This window comes from Propithecus coquereli, unplaced genomic scaffold (genome assembly GCF_000956105.1).
Source record: "Propithecus coquereli isolate 6110/MARCELLA unplaced genomic scaffold, Pcoq_1.0 Scaffold519, whole genome shotgun sequence".
NCBI lineage: Eukaryota > Metazoa > Chordata > Mammalia > Primates > Indriidae > Propithecus > Propithecus coquereli.
Window position 1 is genome coordinate 165,525 of NW_012151052.1, and position 21,015 is coordinate 186,539.

Here is a 21,015-nt window from a genome sequence, read left to right on the forward strand (position 1 = left end):
GGAGGATAAGGTGTATGCAACTACAAAGTGGTAGCGTAAGAGAGATCTTTAAGATGATAAAGATATTTTGTATCTTGATCATGGTGGTATTTATACAAATCTATACATGTCAGAAAACTGCATGAAACCATACACACACACACACACAAATGAGTACATCTCAAACTGCTGAAATTTGAAATAAAGTACATGGATAGTACTGACATCAATTTCTGGGTTTTGATAATGTACTATAGTTATGTAAGATGTTAACTCTTGGGAGAAAAAGAGTGTAAGCTACAAGGATCTCTTTACTATTTTGCAACTTCCTGTGATCTATAATTATTTCAAAATAAAAAGTAAATACATTGGCAAAAGATTTGAATAGATATTTCACCTAAGAACATAAATGAATGGCTTATAACCACAGGAAAAGATGATCAATGTCAGAATAACATTAGGGAAATTCAAACTAAAACCACTTCACAACCACTGGAATGGCTACAATCAAAGAGACTGACAATATCCAATGTTGTCAAGGATAAAGAGACATTAGCCTTCATACATTGCTGGTGGGAATATAAAATGGTGCAGGTTATTTGGAAAATAGTTTGGCAGTTTCTTAAAAAGTTAAACATGAATTTGCCGTTCAACCCAACAATTCCACTCCTAGGTATGTACCCAAGAGAAATGAAATCCTATATGTCCACACAAAGACTTCTGCTCAAATGTTCATAGTGCCATAATCCTCAATGGTCAAAAGGTAGAAACAAACCAAATGTCATGAAATGAAGAATAAACAAAATGTGGTAGATGTATACAATAGACTACTACACAACAATAGGTATGAAGCCGTCATGTCACAAAATGCTGAATCCTAAAAAGCATCACGCTAAATGAAAGTAGCTGAACATAAGAAAATTACATATTTTATGATTTTATGTACATATATATAAAATGTCCAGGAAAGGCTAAACAATGGAGGCAGAAAGCCTAAAGTGGTTGTTCTGAGGCGGGGAATGGAAATGAGACTAACTACAAACAGGCATAAGGGAATCTTTTTATAGTGATAGAAATGTTTTAAAACTTGGTTGTGGTGATGACTGTGTAACTCTGTAAATTTACTAAAACTCATTTAATTGTACAGTTAAAACATGTCAATTTTATGATATGTAAATTATTTCTCAATAAAGCTACGTAAGCCAGGAAAAAAAAAAAAGACAAAGCAGCCCTAAATTACATACACACGGGAAACACATACACTTACCGTAACTGGAGCTGGGACTCTACTAAAAAGCACAAGAACTTCTGCCCACATAGGTCAGATGTAATAAACACTTTTGAGGCCTGTGAATTTTTCTCTCTACAATACATTAATAAAGTAACTGTCAGTATTAGTCCAAACATCTGTTACAGTAAATATTAAAGGTCTTTGAAAATATTCTGCAAGAAATCTAAAAACTACTTAGATCAAGTAATAACCTTGAAGACACAAAAACACTTCTAAGAATTAGACTTTGTGATCTCTAAGATTCCTTTCAGCTCTTTGATTGTGAACCCATTACACAGCTTTGTTGGGGAAATTTACAATAAATTTAATCATTATCAATGGACTTTTTAATTATATACTACGCAAGCCACCTACTTGTAAAGTAACGCAAACTTCAATTCCTACCCCTTAAAGGGTCAGATAACATCACTTCTCCTATCTATCCTCTCCTCAGATTAGGCCCCACTTCACATCTCTTTTTTAAAAACTATACCTCTAATTCCCAAATCTTTCTTTCTAAGGTGCTAGAGAAGACATTTAGTCTGAAAAATAAGGATCTACAATGTATTGCACTTACAAATAGGATAAAGAAAAATGATTTTTGAATGTAAAAAATTATTTTATATATGAAGAACAGAGAGAATCCTCTTTCACACTGTGTCTACATCTTTACTTTCCTCTGCCTACCTACTCTCACCCCACCCTCTAAGAACATGCATTTGCCTTCCATTCCACAGAGAAAATCAGGCTGTAAGGCTTTAGAGCTCAACCTCCTGCCCTATGTATCTGATCAATCATCACTTTTTTCTCCCCAAGGCTAACCTCTCCACCTGTGCTCATTTCTGGTTCCTCCTTCCATCAACCATTTCCTCTCTCCTACATTTTCAATGCTTTCCCTGCTTTGAGTATAGTCCTTATAGCCTACTATCTCATATTAAAAGTCTTAAAATATGAAGATAGACTAAATGTTAGAGATATATATATATATATATATATATAACTTATTGTTAATTTGGTTGGATGTAAAAATGGTGCTGTAGTTAGGTAAGAAAACTTCTTAGAGATACACACTGTGGTATTTAGGGGCAAGATGTCATGAAAACTAATTTTCCTTAACATACTTCAGCAAAAACAAAACTCTCCTTGACCCTGAAATTCCCTCTAGTTTTGTATCCTCATTCCCACTCAAAGGCAAACTCCTTAAAATAGTCCGTATGCCTATGCTGACCTCCTCAGTCCCCATTTACTTTTTCCACCCCACTTCCCCCTACCCTCTGCCACCCTCCAAGCCTAAAATGCTCTGGCCAAGGACACCAGTGAACCCACTGCCACCCAAGTACCTCTTCTCTGGGCTCAACTGTCAGGGCCACACTCCACCAGTACCTAGCGGTACTGGTACCTCTGTATTCTTGAAATGCTCTCTTTTTTTGTGTTCTGTGATATTCCCTCCTGCTGCTCCCATCTGACCTCTTTTGCTTTGTCTCTCTGCAGCAGCTTTGTCTCTTTTTACCCCCAAAATCTTAAGTTTCCAAGGACTTCAGTCCCTAGCCACCTTCTAATTCTACACCACTGGGTTTTAACTATTTGGAGGTTATAGACCCCTTTGAGAATTTAACACATGGACTGCCACACTAGGAAAAAAAATTTTTCCTTGGGGCCAGTGTTTTATCACGAAAATAGAATAAAAACTTCGAAAACAATCCTAATTTAATAAAAAATTTGTTATTTTTTATGGTGTTCCATGCATGAATTATATGCAACTTGAAAAACTGTTCTCGCAGCTCCCAAGGTGAAGAGACTTGTGAGTTACATATGCTTCATGAGGCCCTGGGCTCAAAACTAGCATGAGTTAAATACAATTCACATGGCAGTTAATGTATTAATGAACGTTAAAACCCTCTCCTTAGGAAAAAGCCTATCTACTGTACATACACATGATTACTGAATACAATTTCAGAGTTAACAGAAGCCCTGCAACTGCAAGCTCATCCACAGGCCCTCCAGGAACCCCATGAATCTCACCTCTACACACTCCTTAAATTCTAATCCACCCCTCTCACCTCAATCACCACTTATAAGCTGACAACTCCCACATTTATTGCTCTGCTACATACAAAGCGCCTTCTTAGCACTGTCATCAAATAAAACAGTCCTAAAGGGCAACTGGCAATCCTATACTCAAGCCTCCTTTCTCAGCCCTTCCCTCCCCACTGCACAAACCAAAATGGGAGTACCTGTAATTCCCTGAATATACCACACACTCACCAGAACTTCTGTTTTGATCCAACCTGCTACTGGGGCCTTCCCCACTTACCTGCCCACCAAATACCTACTCATCTTTCCAAAGCCCTACCAGCACAAGAAGTAGTCCCTCCTGTGAGACTATCCTTCAACTATGTCTCTCTTCTGAGGAGAGGGACTTATTATATTACACCATTAATTAACATACATACTGACATACGGCTGAATTAATCAATGAATTATTAAAGAGAACATAAAAGGAGGAAGATCACACAGAAGAGAAGTCTGAACTGTGTTTCCCAAAAAGTAAAGCTGACACTCAACTAACATGAAGATAAAACTTACGAAAAATGTTGTAAAACTCCAAATTTTCTAATCTACAGAAATTAGTTGTTTCTCCCCTGAAACATCAAATATCTCAAATCTGAGACACTATTACTAATAAGGAAGAAATATCAAATGACAAAATATTTTTGTGATCACTTTAATATCACTAATATCCTCTACTGAAACTGAGGTGGCCTTAACACATATCTCTATTTTTACACATATTAATAACTGATTATATTAAATGGAAACCTCAAGCAAAATATCAAATATTTTCCAAGACTTTTAGCAACATTTTTCTTTGAATATAAAAATATATACTCCAAACCTTGTATTAGTAATCGTTTCTGTCCATAAATGGTCAATACACAGTTCCGGAACAATTGGCTCTGTTTCTGGTGCAAGAAAGGAGCCATTAGAATTACTATTTGGAGAATGAGAAATACTGTGTCTCCTTGGAGACTGATTATGGCTTGAAAGGTTGAACCTTTGTACCCCAGAAAAAGAGTGCACTCCTAAGGCAGGAGAATGAGCACGACTGTAAAATAAACAGAGGAGAGAGTGCAAAACAATTAGCAATGCAGGCTTATATGGCACATGCTACCATGACACTTGCCAAAATTCTACAACAGAAGAGCATTCATGGCATAATCCTACTCAGAAATAAAAAATTTTCAAAAAAGAGTAGCTATTTAAATGGTTCATGTCAATATGCTTTACTATATTCTAAAGATTTAGAATTCTTGTTAGAATTCATTCTTTTAAAACTAAAAATTTGTTCATTTGCCTCCTCAGAAAATGCATTGTTTATATTACTCAAAATGATCTAAACCAACATGGTGGCCCATTCCTGTAGTCCCAGCTCGGAAGGCTGAGGCAGGAGGATCTCCTGAGCCCAGGAGCGCAAGACCAGCCTGGGTAATGTAGCAAGACATCATCTCTGAAAGGTCTAATGTTCCTGTACAGTCAGACCTATATACACCAACCAAACTATGTCCTTATAGCACCAGATATAGATATATACACGAATCAACAAAAACAGATATATGTATGTATCTATAGCTGGTGATATAAACATATTTACCTATGTATGTAGACATATAGGGATATCAACTAACAAGAAAAAAGAAAAACTAATATAAGTTAGGGCAAAAGAAAACAGTACCAAAGTATTTTGGGAATTAATATTCATCAAACTGCTGCCACATAGTGGCAGGAATGAGGCAACCAATCTTACAATAAGCATAAGCAGCTTCTAAATGCGAAGAAAGTGACATAGTAGACTTGGAAGTCTTAGTAAAAGTAGCACAACTGGGATAATGGCTAGTTTCCCTAAAAAATACCCAAAGCTATCAAAATAAATTCTAAATCCTTCAACACATAAGAGAAAGCTTGTAAACAAGGTATTTTTTGTTTGGGGTATCTCATTAAAAACAAGGAAACCCTCGCACCTTAGAGCTGCCATGTTCGAAATGGAAGGAGAGCGAGAGTGCAGACTGGGTGATGAGGCTGAGCGACTCTGGCTGTGAATGGAGGAATAATTCTGGAAAGGTGAAGTCACAGGGGAATCTCCCTTGGAGAGGCTTCTGAGATGTGCCGTGAGGGAGCTGCTAGTGGCTGCATTCTGTGGGGTTCCCCCCTGATCAGAGAACTTTAAAACAGCATTCTCTTCCTTAAGTTGAAATGAAGAAGGGGGGGGAGGGGAGATGGTAATTAGAATAAAGGACAATTTCCTTATGAGAATGCAGAGCAGGTTATCAGTTATTAAAGATACGATATTTCTTTTTCTTCAAGAAGCTCAATCTATTTCACAAATGATTCTTCCAAAAACATAGGAAGGTGTTCAGTATTAACTACCCTTTCATATTAAGGAGAAGTGACTTGGCTTTATCCTTACCTCTGATTTGACTCTCCGGAGAGTCCACACAGAATGCACATTTTGAACAGCATCATAGGTCATTACAATGGAGGGGTCAATGTTGAGGAAAACAATTTTCATTGCAGGATCTACAACATACTGCACCCGTGATGAACCAAAAAGACCTGAAAAATAAAACAGAAACAATCAGGTATAGAACAATGGGTTTTATGAACCAAGTTCTTAAAATTCCTAAAGAGAAAACAAGCCAATCAGAGCACAAAATCCATCAATATATTACATCATTAACTCTGAACTTTTAATAAATTTACTTTGACCATCAACTTCCCTAAAATACATTAAAAACAGCCAGGCGTGGTGGCTCATGCCTGTAATCCTAGCACTCTGGGAGGCCGAGGTGGCTGGATCATTGGAGCTCAGGAGTTCGAGACCAGCCTGAGCAAGAGCAAGACCCCATCTCTACTAAAAATAGAAAGAAATTAGCTGGACAACTAAAAATAAATAGAAAAAATTAGCCAGGCATGGTGGCACATGCCTGTAGTCCCAGCTACTTGGGAGGCTGAGGCAGGAGGATCGCTTGAGCCCAGGAGTTTGAGGTTGCTGTGAGCTAGGAAGGATGACGCCACGGCACTCTAGCCCGGGCAACACAGTGAGACTCTGTCTCAAAAAAAAAAAAAAAAAAAAAAAATGAAAGCATTACAAGTTTCTATTTCACATACATGCAATTAATATTAAAGATTTGTGCTGACTCACCATTAAATTCAGCAGTCCTAGGTAAAAAGTCTATGACTCTTTCAGGAATCAACTTATCAATTGATAAGTTGATTACTTATCAATTGATAAGTTGATTACTTATCAATTGATAATCAATTGATTGAGTCAATTGCATTGACTACTCTTTCAAGTTGAACTTCCTTACTGATTCTTTTCTTCCGTATGAAATCTGTCCTCTATAATAACTATTCAAACAGTGCTGAACAGTATGTTACTGCTTCTGCGTAACTGGTTACACATGCAAAATAAATTTTTTCCTAGCAAGTCTTAGCTTTTACTTCCTAAGTACCATGGACTGGTTTCGATATCCTTTTTTGACACTTCCTAAATGCTTCCTTCTCAGTTAAAATATTAAAAAATTTTAAAAGATTTTATAAAAATTAAGAAATATGTACTTTATAAAAAAATAAATAAAAATCACTCAAAATGCCACCATCTCAAAATATCCACTATTAATATGTTAGGGAGTTTTTCTTCCAATTTTTTTCTATACATATACACACACTTTATAGGTTTTTACAAAATCGGAATCATATTGTGTTTATAATTTTGTATTCTACTTAACATTATGAATAAGCAATTCCTGAGGTCATTAAATACTGTTCAAAGACATGATCAATGATGGCTGCATACCACTTAATCATAGGCTCTAACATGTTTATTTAGGTTGTCTCTAACTGCTACCAATATAATATAAAATTGTCAACAAAGTTCTGTAAAATACCAAAGGGTGAATAGTTTAGGCTTACAATCCACATACTAACTCTGTCACATAACCTTTGTTGTTTTCTACAACTCTTTAAAAAGGTGAAAACCATTCTTAGCTCATAAGCTTTACAAAAACATGCTGCAGGCTGGATTTGGCCTATGTAGTGCAGTTTGCCAACGCGTGATATAGCAGATTAAAGCCTCAGTGGTATATCAGAATATGTACTTGGGATAAAGTCCTAAAAATATAAAAATGTCAAAGAATATAAACATTTTTTCAGCCTTTAGGTCCTTATTATTTATCCTATGTTTGTCCAAACTTAAAAATTTAAAGATAAGCAGCTAGAACTACTTGTAGGAAATATTAAAAGTTATTCTAGTAAAAGTAAGATATATAAATCAATCACGAATACTGACATATCTACTAAACTACGTGTAGATGACTCCATTCCTTATGAATAAATAAATGATAGATATTTGGATGAACTAAAATTTTTTTGTTTAAAGAAAAAATGCAGGGCCTGTACTGTGTAAATTTTAATATTTCACTTTCCCTGTTTTGCTAAAATAAACGTAGAACAGTTAATACCATGGTAATAGGAAGAAGTTCTTGCTTTAATATGAACTACTTCCATAATAAAAAGTCAATTTTGTAAAATGCTTAAATTATATTATTTTTACAAGTCAGTTTTCAAATAAGCTCCCTTCTTATCCCAAGTCAAAACAAAAAACAAAAAAGCTTATATAAAAGGATATAAAAATACACTTACTTCCAGATTTACAAACAAGTGGGGTTATTTCATCTAGTGGGTGCAACATGCTGAACATAGTGGGTAAAGGTTCTCTAGCAATAAAGAAATAAATAATCAATTGCCAATGTAAGATGACTACATTTGTCAAATTTTGCACTTTCCTTACATAGAAATGTCTTCTCCAGATTACAAGAGCAACAAAAAACCCATCATCTCAAAATGCAATCTTCTAAACTTTTTACATATTGCTTTTCACAGTGTCTTCTATTTCAATCCTGGAATCTCTCCTTAGAGTAATTTTACATATACATACAGAGGGAAATCAATATAACCCAGGGAATATGTGCAAACAGTAGTCCTCACATTACAGATTCAATGGAGTAATGGGCATAAGGCAGTCTTTTTTATTTACCTCTCTTAGTAGTAGTATGTCTATGGAAGCTAAGAAAGAAATTTTGTCTCCTATACCTGCTTACAAGGGAGTATACTTAAAAAAAAGAAGGAAAACTACTTCAAGTAAATTAAAAGCCTACATTTTTGAAGTACTTTTTTTAAAAGGAGGGATATAACAGGCTCTCTATTGAAACAGAAAGAGATTAAAATCTACAAGCAGTATTTTTAAACTCAGCAAGTGTCTACCTCTTCACCACACAAAGATAGGTGCTATATGCTCCTGCGCTTCAATGCACTCCCAATTCATAGGGAGACAACGTAAACACACTACCAATAAGACTCCACCATTTATTGCACACCTAATGCACACCAGGCCCTATGTCAAAGCTTATATACATTTAGCTCATTTGATCTTTGCATAAATCCTAAGAGGTAAATGAGGTAAATGATCACATTCCTGTAACATATAAGGAAACTAAAGCTAAGAAAGCTCTCATGATCTTCCCGAAGTAGTACAATGAAAACATGACAGCTAAAAATTGAATCTTGTTATTTTCAAGCTATTTGCTTATTCAATTTTACTAGTTGGTGGGGAAAAAAATTGTAGATAATTAAGTGCCAAGACAGTAAAGCTCATAATTATACAATACAGGTTGACTATCCCTTATCCAAAATGCTTGCGACCAGAAGTATTTTGGATTTCATATTTTTTCAGATTTTGAAATATCTGCATTTACCAGTTGAGCATTCCTAGTCTGAAAATCTGAAACCCAAAATGTTTCAACGAGCACTTCCTTAGAGCACCATGGTGGCATTCAAAAAGTTTCAGATTTTAGAGCATTTGGGATTTTCAGATTAGGGATACTCAACCTGTACTAAGATGAGAGAAAATGGCAGTATATCTATGCTATTAGCACAAAAATTATCATCATCCCAAATTTTTAGGTAAACAATTTTACCTCAGAACCAACACAAAAAAAGCCCAAGTTAGTAACATTCTGAACTGAATAAAATGAATACCTGGGTGGACCTGGAGGTACCTCATGTGAAGAACTGCTTCGTTCGAACAACAATCCATACTTAGTGGGCCAAACATTTGCAACCTACCAGGTAAAAGAGTGGGAAAAGACAGAAGTAAGAGTATCTACCCTTTATAAAATGTTTTTAGGAAACATTACAAAACATTAGGTTTTCTTCCAATTTCATAAGATCTTTACAAAGTAAAATGATCATTAAGTATAATATTTTTAAAAAGTAATTTTGATAAGCAACTCTAAAATAAAATCAAATCTAAGGAAGAGGAGTTTTTCAATGTGAAATTCCTGCCAGTGGCTAGTATAGTAAAAAAATGACAATGTGATAAAATGTTAACAATAGCACTAGACATTAAAAAGACAAAGCACAACAGGAAAAAGACCAGTATTGTTCCCATGCCTTATCTAATATAACCGAAGTTTCTTATATGCCATTTAAACTGATAAAAAGCCTCTCAGAAAAGACTTCATAATTCACTTCATTAAATAACTTATTTTTTATGGGTAGAATAGAAAAATGGCAAACCACTAAAGCCGCCAAAATGTAGTTATTTTATTTGAGTAAAAATAACATTCTTGATTACTACAAGACATAAGAGACATAGGACATACCTCTGAAATCAATTAATTCAAAATGTTCTCCAACAAAATACACACAAAAAATTGAAACATTAAAGTTTACCTGAAATGGTAAGGAAGCTATGTAATCCTTTCCTTCTATGCTATGAATGTTAATACATGAGCTTTGCAATATACATATGCATTTTTCTACTTCATAGCTACCTGAAAAGAAAGTGTACAACAAGATTTACTGAGTTTTTCCCCTAAAGAGTTCGATCCTAACAATACAAATTCTTTAATGCACAATAAAAAAGATACTTAGGCTAAACCACTATTAGTGGCTACTTATTTTGAATGAAAAAAAACAATGAGACAAACATTTAGAATCATCATAAGAGAAATAAAATTTCAAAAAGAAACTTACTGTAGTGGGCCTTTTCAGACTTATCCTGTGATATAATGAAGTCACACCACAATGCCTAAAATCAAAACAAAATGCTTACCTAAGAGAATTGTTTCTAAATAATAATCTATTAACTAATGGCATCTAAATAATAATAATGGCATCTACATAATAACTTTCCCTCCTTCTCAGCTCAACACATACACCATGGGAACAAAATAGAATATGAAAAAATAAAATTAGACTAATTAATGAGAAATTTTATAAGGAAAGATAAACTATGTTTGCAATTAAATTTTATCAAAAGATCCATAAAAATAAAATATTTAAAAATAAATAGATTTTATGAAAAAAGAAAAGACAAAATTTAAAAACCTCCTAGATAGAAGTCTTACAACAAAAATTCAAATAATGGCTCAACCTGTATTAAATCCTGTATCCTACACACAAAGCTAAAGATTATCAAAAGAGTTTCAAATTGCTAAGCTATTTTATAGTCTCCAGATTTATCAATTGATCTCATTATTCTTAGAATCTCCCTAGACTCACTTTAGAAAAATATTTGGAAAAACTAACATCTCCTTTTCTTAAAGGCCAATCTTGCAAATTACAAATAAGGAAAAATTATTAAACTTTAACTGGCATGCTTCACAATCACTTATTCAAATTATTTAGCAGCATTTTTATGTGTTTTGTTAATTGTGGTAAAATATACACAACATAAAATTTGCCATTTTAGTTATTTTCAAGTGTACAATTTAGTAGCATTAACATTAAATTTACGAGGTTTGTATAATTTGTGAGGTTGCACAATGTTATACAACCTCACCACTGTCCAGGACTTTTCCTCTGAGCCCATTAAACGATAACTCCCCATTTCCCTCTTCCCCTAGCCCTAGTAACCTCTATTCCATTTTCCCTAAAAATCTGCCTATGCTAGGTACCTCATATAGTAATAACTAAAATCGTACAATATGTATCCTTTTGTGTCTGGTTTATTTCACTTAACATAATAATTTCAAGGTTGTAGCATGTATCAGAATTTCATTCCTTTTGAAAGCTGAATAGTATGGCACTGTTTGCATATGCTACATTTTGTTTATCCATCTGTCAATGGATGTATGGGGTTGTTTCCACTTTTTGGCTGTTATGAACAGTGCTGCTACAAACACTGCAGTATCTATGAGTCCCTCCTTTCAGTTCTTTCAATTCTTTAGTGTATACAACTAAAAGTGGAATTGCTGGATCATATGGTAGTTCTACGTATAACTTTTTTTTTTTTTTTTTTTTTTTTGAGGTAGCATCTCACTCTGTTGCCTGGGCTAGAGTGCCGTGGCATCAGCCTAGCTCACAGCAACCTCAAACTCCCTGGCTCAAGCAATCCTTCTGCCTCAGCCTCCCAAGTAGCTGGGACTACAGGCACATGCCACCATGCCCGGCTAATTTTTTCTATATATTTTTAGTTGTCCAGCTAATTTCTTTCTATTTTTAGTAGAGATGGGGTCTTTTCTTGCTCAGGCTGGCTATGTATAACTTTTTGAGGATCTGCCAAACTGTTTTCTACATCATTTTTATATTCCCACCAGCAATACACAAGGGTTCCAATTTCTAGACATTCTCACCAACAGCTGTTATTTTTATTTTTTTGGTAACAGCCAACCTAATGAAGTGGTAACTCATTGTGGTTGTAATTTGCATTTGCCTAATTAGTGAAGTTGAGCATATCTTTTCATGTGTTTATTGGCCACTCGTATATCTTCTTTAAAGAAATGTCTATTTTTCAAACCAATTTCTCATGGTCAAAAAAAAAAAAAGAAATGTCTATTTAAGTCCTTTCACACATTTTTTTAATTGGGTTGTTTCTTTTGTTGTTGTTGTTGAGACATAGGAGTTTTTAATGGTTAGCAAATGAAAAATCATGAAGAAAAACAGTCATCAGAGCTACACTCCAATTTGAAATGTCCAAAATCTACACTACACTGCACCTCTTAGAATCTTGACTTCCTTTTATGAAATTCCATCCTCAAAGTCTCTAAAACTAAATATTTTAACATTTCCTTTATCCCTGATATCTAAGAGATCACTAACCTCTTTCGTATCTCCTTCAGCTTTCTCACCTGTCTTCTCTTTCTTCAAGGGACCAACCTCACTCACCTGAACTACCACAAAAAAAGTTTCCCTGACAACAGTCTCCCTACTCTCCAGTCAAACTTATCTGTACACTGCCAACAAAATAATCTCTTCTTGAAATACAAAGCTGATTGTTTTCCACTTTAAAATCCTTGGTAGGCTCCCTTCTGCATACAGTTTAAAATCAAATTCCCTGGTTTATATACAAGGCCCTGCCGTCTGGATACTTCTAGCACCCACTTACATCTCTCCATACCCACACATTCTGAACTTAGAGACTAAGTCATGTTTTCCATAGTTCTTTTTGCTGTGGTTCCCTCTGCCTAGAATGCCCTTCTTTCATCAATTTACAATTCAAATAGCATCTTCTTTGAAAAACCTGCCTTTGGACCTCAGTCCTTTGGGCTCTCACCACACTGTGGACACCCACCCAGTTATTATACAGCACTCAGAATACACCATTTTAGCTTATCTGTTCTCCTTTCTAGGCTATGAGTCCTTCAATGGCAGAAACTAACTGTATATTCATCTTTGTAGCCCCAGCACTCGGCACAATGTCTAAAACAAAGATAGACTAATACCTGTAGGATGAATAAAAAGAATGAACAAATAGAATGAGTCACACACACCTGGTATTATTTCTTAACCAAAATATAAAATTATCTTTCTCCATACTAGCAAGAAGACTAAATTACAATATACTTTCCAGGCCAAAAGGACTGAAATTCCAAATCTTATGATTACACTTACAAGTGATCTTAAAAGAGACAATACATCTAACTGCACATCCACTGAATCTAGTAAACAGGCAATTGTTCCTTGGAGAAATTAAGATGAAAACATAGAAACAAAGAACTACTTGGATATTGTGAAATCCACTTTTCACATCTATACTAACTACATGAGTTATATGAGAAAAATTATCATCAAAAAGATCACTAGCTTCACCACTCTTGGATAAAAATGCTTTCATACATGGCCTCAAATTTTGGAATAATTCAGCTTATCCTTTATAATAAATAGTAACAGTACAATGCTCATCAGGAAACAGTCAATGGGGTGTTAGGAAGGAATAAACAGTGTCCTAGTACAAGGATTTCAGTATTCACAAATGTGGAAATTAACATTAGTCAAAGTCTCCAAAACCTCTTGTCAAATCTATTCAACTACTATAAATGTATTAGCTTTTTCCCCCAAATTTTTATTCTAAAAATTTTCAGTAAGAAAAATTGAAGTAATACAGTGAACATGTTTCTCCTAAATCCAACCATCATTAACATTTTGCCATATTTGTTTATGTGTGTGCAAATGGGTACATGTGGAATTTTTGAAACGGGGGATGCTGGATCTTTGAAAATAAATTGCACACGTATCATGATACTTCACACCTAAATACTTCATCATGCATTTTCTAAAAATAAAGATGTTCTCCTATAAAAACCACAAAACCGTCATCCATCCTAAAAAAAAAAAATAGTAATTCTCTTACATCACCTAATAATCCAGTCCATTTTCAACTTTCCCAAATTTTCCCCAAAAATGTCCTTTTTTAGCTAGTTTTCTAGAATCAAGATTCAAAGTTCATTTAACAAAGTTCAAAAAATATTGCACCTGGTTATGTCCCTTTTGTCTCTTTTAATCTAGAATACTTCCCACCTTTTTTCTCTCTCCATGACTGATTTTTTAAAAGAGACCAGAATGTAGATTATAAACTTTTTATGATGGAAAATTTCAAATATATACAAAGTAAACAGAATATGATAATGAAGCCCAATTGGCCAGCTTCAGTAATTATCAACTTTCAGCCATTCTTATCTCATCCATACCTCCAACTCACTCTTCATCTCACAGTATTTAAAATTTGATCCTCTAGGTCCTATATTTCCTATAAGCTGGAAGTTAGGTCTAAATGTTTGGGTTAAATATTTCTGGGAAGAAAACTTAATAGACGACATCATGTACTTCATTCTGCATTTATAGCTGGAAGCACATTAATACTCCTTCATCCCACTGCTAATTCTCAGTCACTTCACAGATAACCCCAAAGTAGAGATACATTTGTTCCTTCACGTTTAGCAAGTAATCCATATAATATCTTTCACCCAACAGTGTTATATCCATTTACAAGCCTCGCCTGAATCAATTATTGCACTGGAGGTTACAAAACAGTGATTTTCTAATTTTATCATTCCTTCTACATTTATTAACTAGCATTCTTCTATGAGTTCTTCTTCATCAAATCATCGAATGGAGCTGAACTGCATGTCTTCCTGAAAAAATATGGCAAATGCTTAATTCCCTCCCTTTCATTACCAATTTTCAGAACGGAGTTAGGTGTAATGGCCAACTGCAATGGTAGGAAATTAGTGTTTTTTTCTTTCTCTTTCTGAGTATCATTATGAACCCAATGATTTTTATTTATTCAATACTTTGCAATCAATTATAATCATGTGCTAAAATATTTTTGTACTCAGACCAGGCGTGGTGGCTCACGTCTGTAATCCTAGCACTCTGGGAGGCCGAGGTAGGAGGACTGCTTGAGTTCAGGGCCAGCCTGAGCAAGAGCAAGACCCCCGTCTCTACTAGAAATAGAGAAATTAGCCAGGCATCTTGCCACATGCCTGTAATCCCAGCTACTCAGGAGGCTGAGGCAGGAGGATCACTTGAACCCAGGACTTCGAGGTTGTAGTAAGCTACAATAACACCATTGCACTCTACCCGAGGCAACAGAGCAAGACTCTGTCTCCAAAAAAACCCAACAATTTTTGTACCTTTAGTGTCTTATAACTTTTTGTTATAAGACAAAAACAAATTGAATTACCCAAGGAAAAAGTATTTAAAGCTTATCATTAAAGTGACAAAGGATAGTGTTAAAAAAAAAAAGTGATGATATATAAAATAAAAATAAAGTGAAATTTTTATTCCCCTGCCATTATCTTCACTACATGTTAAAATGTACAACCAGCTGCTGGGATCCTTATGCTGTTACCATTTCTGTTAAATTTCAAAACAAAAGCTTTTTTAAAAAAAATGCATTAAATAATCAATCAAATGCTAAAATTCAAATCAACTCACCTGTTGAACAGGACTGTCGACCGTAAATGCTTTATAAACTGCCAATGCCTGGCTTTTACTTCCTTTGCTCCAGATCACCATATTTCCAGCAACATAGAGTTCCTCATCATAGTCCGCTTCCTCTCCAATTTCACTTACTCCCTTCCTTAGCTGCCAGCTTTCCTTAAAAATTAACACATGAAAGATATGTTTAAGCACTTTTTTCTTTTTCAGTAGTGTAGAGCAAGATTTATTTGCCTGTGGCATAAGACTCAATCCAAGCCCAACTCCTAGGTTTTGTGCACGGATTAACAGAGTATGTGTATGTGCATTATACATTACAGGATTTCATGAACAAGAATTTGCTCAAGAATTCTCTATGCTAAATGTTTTATATTATACCACTATATTATTCTGCCAATAATATAAACAAAAATTATACCTTATCTATAGGTCCAAAAATGAAATCACATCCTTGGGAGACTATAAAGACATATTAAGTGTATGGGAGGGTGAGTCAAGAGGGATCAATGAAACGCATGTGGGACTCACTGGGGGAGTTCATATACAATGCAGTACTCCCTGCTTCATAGCTATTACATATATATATTCACCTTCCTTTCTTTGTACTACCCTGGAAATGAAAGAAAGAAAGAGCAGGTTCAATTTCTAACTACGTAGACTTTCCCTCCCTGAGATTCTGGTATCCCAAAAGGATATCAAAATGGAATAAGGAGGGCAGGGCTGATTTTCTGACACACACATCTCCTTCCCCTATTTAAGAACTACTACTCTACCTACTTATGTGGTATTTCTTCTCTCCTTTAGAAAAATGTAAGTCTTTTGTAGCAGGGACCATTTCTGATCTCTACCATTTAACCATTAGCTAACATGAAATCTGGTCTCCCATACTATGTCAGAGAAAGAGGTTTAAAAGGGACCATAATCATAGTACTGAACTTGACTCTCATTATAAAACCACAAGATATATAGTATGTCTAAATGAACACTATAATATGGTAAAGTCAGTATTTTAGCATTGACTGAAATTACCAAACCTTAACCTCTATCCTAGAAGTAGCATCATACTCATTTCTCAGTTGCATCTGGGTACTGTAAATTACAAGTAGATCATATCACTCTACATTTCAAAAATAAAATGGGAAATTCAGTGGAACCTTCTGTTTTTCGTGGATTGTAACCTCCTGAAGGGATCCCACCAAGCCAGCAGCACCATCAGAAGACCATAATTCAGAGGCTGGCTGCAGCTGGCGAAGCTGAAGGTTCAAAGCATTAGGGTGGTGCTTGCAGTGGTCTCGACCAAAAGGAACAAATTCCTGCAAATCCCCGGCTGCAATCATCGTTGCCCTTTCTTCATAGAAGTTCGACATGGGTTCCGAATATCAACATTATTTCTGTATGAATTCAAACACATTCTGGTCAGCTTCTAGACTCAAAACCAGAACAAAAATACCATAAGCATTTACGTAAGTCATTAATCCTTAGATGACTGTCAATCCTATCATATTGTAGGTACATAAGTAATTACAACATCAAAGGGCCTTCCAGGTTTGATTCCATTGGGCAATTGTGGTTACTGTCATATTTTAGCTACCACATTTTAATTGCAGACTGACAAATAGACAGTTAACCACTGTAGGAAACCACTGAGTTGAGACAAGTAATTATACCCTCCCACAATACCTATCCCATGTTTCCTACCACTCTTCACTAATTTTCCACAATTCATATATAAAATATTTAGACAAATTGTACCTTATAGTCCTGTAACTACCTGGCTTCTCAACATTTAAGGTCATTTCTGTTCAGATGCTGGAACCTCATTTGAAAAGCATGCCTAAGGGATCACTGGCATAATGAAATAAAGCAAACCAAAAAACCCACTATTTCTCTAATTCATCAGAAGTTGAACTACTGCTCTCGGTTGACCAATCCACAAAAGATCTAATAAGTTAGCAAATGTCATAAGTAGCTTTGACAACCCAATCCCACCTAAATATATAACTACAGATCAATTTTCCAATTTCAATTACCCAAACACAGGGAACCAAGGCATGAATAACTCTAGCCATGGAATAGTCATGCTTAAGTCTCTTACAGCAGACTTAAGAGTCCTAGCTTTTAATTAATATAATCCATTACTGTATAGTTTACTGCTACAAAGATGCGGATGAAGTGTGGGTGGAAACATGCTGCTGTACCTCCCTAACATTTCTACATACAGTAAGAGGCAGATGGTAAAATTCTGACACTGTATAATGTAGTATATAATGTGGGTGCCAGTTCTGTCTATGAGACAACATCTACAATAAAAACAGGATTCCTGGCATCGCATCTAAGCGGTAATCCTCAAACACAGAAATCAAAACATTCAATTGTCAGCACTACAATCTTTGAAGTGAAACGGCACCCAAGATTAATAGAGTTCAATTAAATTTGACTTAGACTTCTCATCTGAGGTCTTTTTGGCATCAGTTTTCTTTGCTGCACAAACACCTCAAAGTCTATATAGTACCTATACCACTCCTTTAGACTCCCAAATTTTGGTGCGAATTAACGTTATTCCTGAGATTATAAGGTCACAAAATAGGACACAAGTTTTTGGTTTTTTTTTCTTCCTGCTAGAAATAAATCAGTATTGAAAACACTTGAACTTGGGACATAACTAAAAAAGTGCCTTACAAACAAAATTCAACTGGTCTTCCTATATTCTATCCAAAAGGATAACAAACATTAAAGAATTTGCGATTTTATCCAACTTTAGTTGTGCAATTTTGTAACGTTATTTTCTCATAACTTTGAGAGAAAAATACAGAATGATTAATTAAGGATTATTTTCACAGCACAGTATCTTTTTGTACTGATTAAGGCAACATATTTAATACTTTTACAGCGCCCCAAACTTTCATAAATGTTTTTACTTGTTGGGGCAACACATAAAAGCTACACATAAACGCACTATATTAAATCGATATGCTATAAATGAAAATACCAGCATTAATTGCTAGAAACAAAACCTGCTCTGCCAAAAAAAAGGAGACCTAAAGCAAACACAAAAGGGACCTTGAGATGAGACTCCACAAAAAGACAGTGCTTCCTCAGCCTCTTTAGCGGGCGGTGTAAACAACAGACTAAGAGACTGGGCCTCAAAAAACCCACTCAGGGGGTCTGGGGGGCCAATCTAGAAGCTGAGACCACACATGAGATGCCGCCTTTAGCTCAGAAAAGAGAACCGCAAGGAGAGAGCTGGGAAGTACAACTCAGCCCACAGGCCAGGAGCCCTTTCAGCCCCCAGACACGCTCAGGGGCTGCCCCCGGGTTCCTAACCCTCAGGGTCACCGGACGTGAATCGGGTGCGAGGGTCAGGGGACGCGCGACACACCACCTGGCGCTGCGGACCCGGGCCCGCACCTGTGTAAGCCGGGACGCGTCAGGCGCGGCGAGCCCCGGCTGCTCCGGGAGGTGCAGGGGCCGAGGAGGCCCGAGGGCAGCGGCGGGGTCGATCACAGTGACTCCTCGGACGCGGCAGCTTCTCATCCCCTCTCCTCCTATTCTGGAGGAAGAATGGGCAGCAGCAATAAGTGCAACTGCTAATGGCAGGCAGGTGTGCGAGACCATCAAATGGACGCGTCCATCTTGGCTTTCCCGTCCTGCCTCGCGCCGGGGCGGGGCGTCACGAGAGGCGCACGGTGACCCTGCGGTCCTAGCGCCTGCGCAGTTGCGGTAAGACTGCGCCGGCTTCTGCCCGGTACTTAGAACATGCTTACGACTGGGCAGATCCCCAAAGCAGGACTGTTTCAACGATGGGACCCTCCTGGCTTCCAAATTTGGAGTGCAGATCATGTCTCTAGGAGCCCGAACTGCCTCCTAACTCTGAGGGAGGCTTTCCTGGCTGGTTTTGCTTCTGCCTCCTGGCTAACATAACACGGGGAGTTATGTGCCTCCAGGCTAGGGGTTGGGGAACAGGTAGCTGCTGATTTTCACTGTGTGCCAGTGCATTATAACCTTTGGGGTCCAGACCCTCTGAAAGTTGATGAACGGTGTGAAGGCCCTCACAGAAACGTTGCCTGCAATTTCCGAGATTCACAAAAACTTCCCCAGGCGATTAATAGACATAGGTTAAGAACCCCAGCTTTACCCCTCCCTCCCTGTCTGTGGGTTCAGCTGTGCAATATCACACTTAGGGGAACTAGAACACTTCCTTGATCTCTAATTTCCCATTGCCTAGCATCTCTAGGTTAAAACTATTGACAGGCCTCCTGTTGCCTAATAAATAAAGTCCATTTCTTTACCCAAGAATGTAAAGTTGGCTGCAACTTTACATCTTCACTAACACAGTACTGAGATTCCCCATACACATTTTGCATCTAGGGGTCTTGGTTCATTCTCGTCTCTTGGAACATCATCCTTTGGGGTGCCCCTTCTCAGAAGGCTTCAGTCCAACAGGAAGGAGCATCTCTTAGAACTTTGAGTAGACCTGCCATTTGCTATAGTCATTTACCTGAAACCAAAATATTCCCAGAATTCCCTGGTCTGGAGGATACAAATGAGGTTAAAGTTTTGATTTTTTTTAATTGGGTTTTGTCTTTTTTAAATTGTAACAGTTTTGTTTTTGGTTTTTTTATTTGTTTGTTTTTAGAGACTGAGTCTTGTTATGTTGCCCAACCTAACCTCAAACTCCTGGGCTCAAGTGATCCTCTAGCCTCAGCCTCCTGATTAGCTGGGACTACTGGCACTTGCCACGGAGCCCAGCTCAAGTGAGATTAAATTAACAATCATATCTTTAACTTTTATCTGTTTCTTCCCACAGAGTCCCGGCCCCATGCAAAAGTCACCGTCCTCCCCCACCAGGTCTTTCTGGGAGAACCTGCATTAGGACATACCTCAGATGCCTCTCCAAGAGAGTCTCAGTGCCACCATTCTCCAGACCCCTCACCTCTTGCCCCACCTCAGCCACCACAATAGCCGGCCCACTCCGAGGGACCTCTGTTCTACCAGCCCTGTTATCCCGACCACCAGTCACTCACCACAGAGGTCTGGGCCCTCTCCCCTGGCTGCTCTGTGCATCCAGGCCACTGTCACACTCCCTGGAACTCTGGATCCTTCTACCACTGCCAAACTTGGATGAAATGCCTCCCCACTGGTTGTGGAACCTGGGTTCTGAAGGGGCCAAAGGCATAAACCCAAAAGTGTGGGGAGCAAACTTTGATCAATAACAGCAAGGCAGGAAGGAGCCAGACATAAATTCCCTTTTCTTCTCCCTCCCATGAACTATTCTAAGACATGGTTTCTTTGCACAACCTTTCAGGAGATGTCCTGTGTGGCTGAGTGGGTACCCATGCCAGTCTGCTGAGTTTTTGGCATCCTCTTGTGAAGCAACAGCCAGTACAATACTTCTCATCCTTCCCTGCCTTATCTCTTTCCTTCATTCTGTCTTGGACTAAAGCATCACACTCATCGCCCTTATCTTCAGCTGTATTTTCTAGGGA

General features: G+C 36.9%; 1 protein-coding gene across 1 annotated transcript in view; it reads right to left on the reverse strand.

Moving 5' to 3' along the window:
- The window catches only part of ANAPC1 (anaphase promoting complex subunit 1), a 158,631-nt gene extending 139,460 nt beyond the window's left edge, over positions 1-19,171 (reverse strand). Inside the window, exons 1-11 of the mRNA XM_012656759.1 lie at positions 18,938-19,171; positions 16,684-16,920; positions 15,527-15,688; positions 10,343-10,397; positions 10,040-10,140; positions 9,344-9,426; positions 7,949-8,022; positions 5,715-5,860; positions 5,269-5,489; positions 4,146-4,355; positions 1,247-1,342 (exon numbers count right to left, since the gene is read on the reverse strand). Coding sequence (XP_012512213.1) covers positions 1,247-1,342; positions 4,146-4,355; positions 5,269-5,489; positions 5,715-5,860; positions 7,949-8,022; positions 9,344-9,426; positions 10,040-10,140; positions 10,343-10,397; positions 15,527-15,688; positions 16,684-16,896 — 1,361 coding nt within the window. The 5' untranslated portion in view covers positions 16,897-16,920; positions 18,938-19,171. The remainder of the gene's footprint in view (positions 1-1,246; positions 1,343-4,145; positions 4,356-5,268; positions 5,490-5,714; positions 5,861-7,948; positions 8,023-9,343; positions 9,427-10,039; positions 10,141-10,342; positions 10,398-15,526; positions 15,689-16,683; positions 16,921-18,937) is intronic.
- Positions 19,172-21,015: the final 1,844 nt, after the last annotated feature.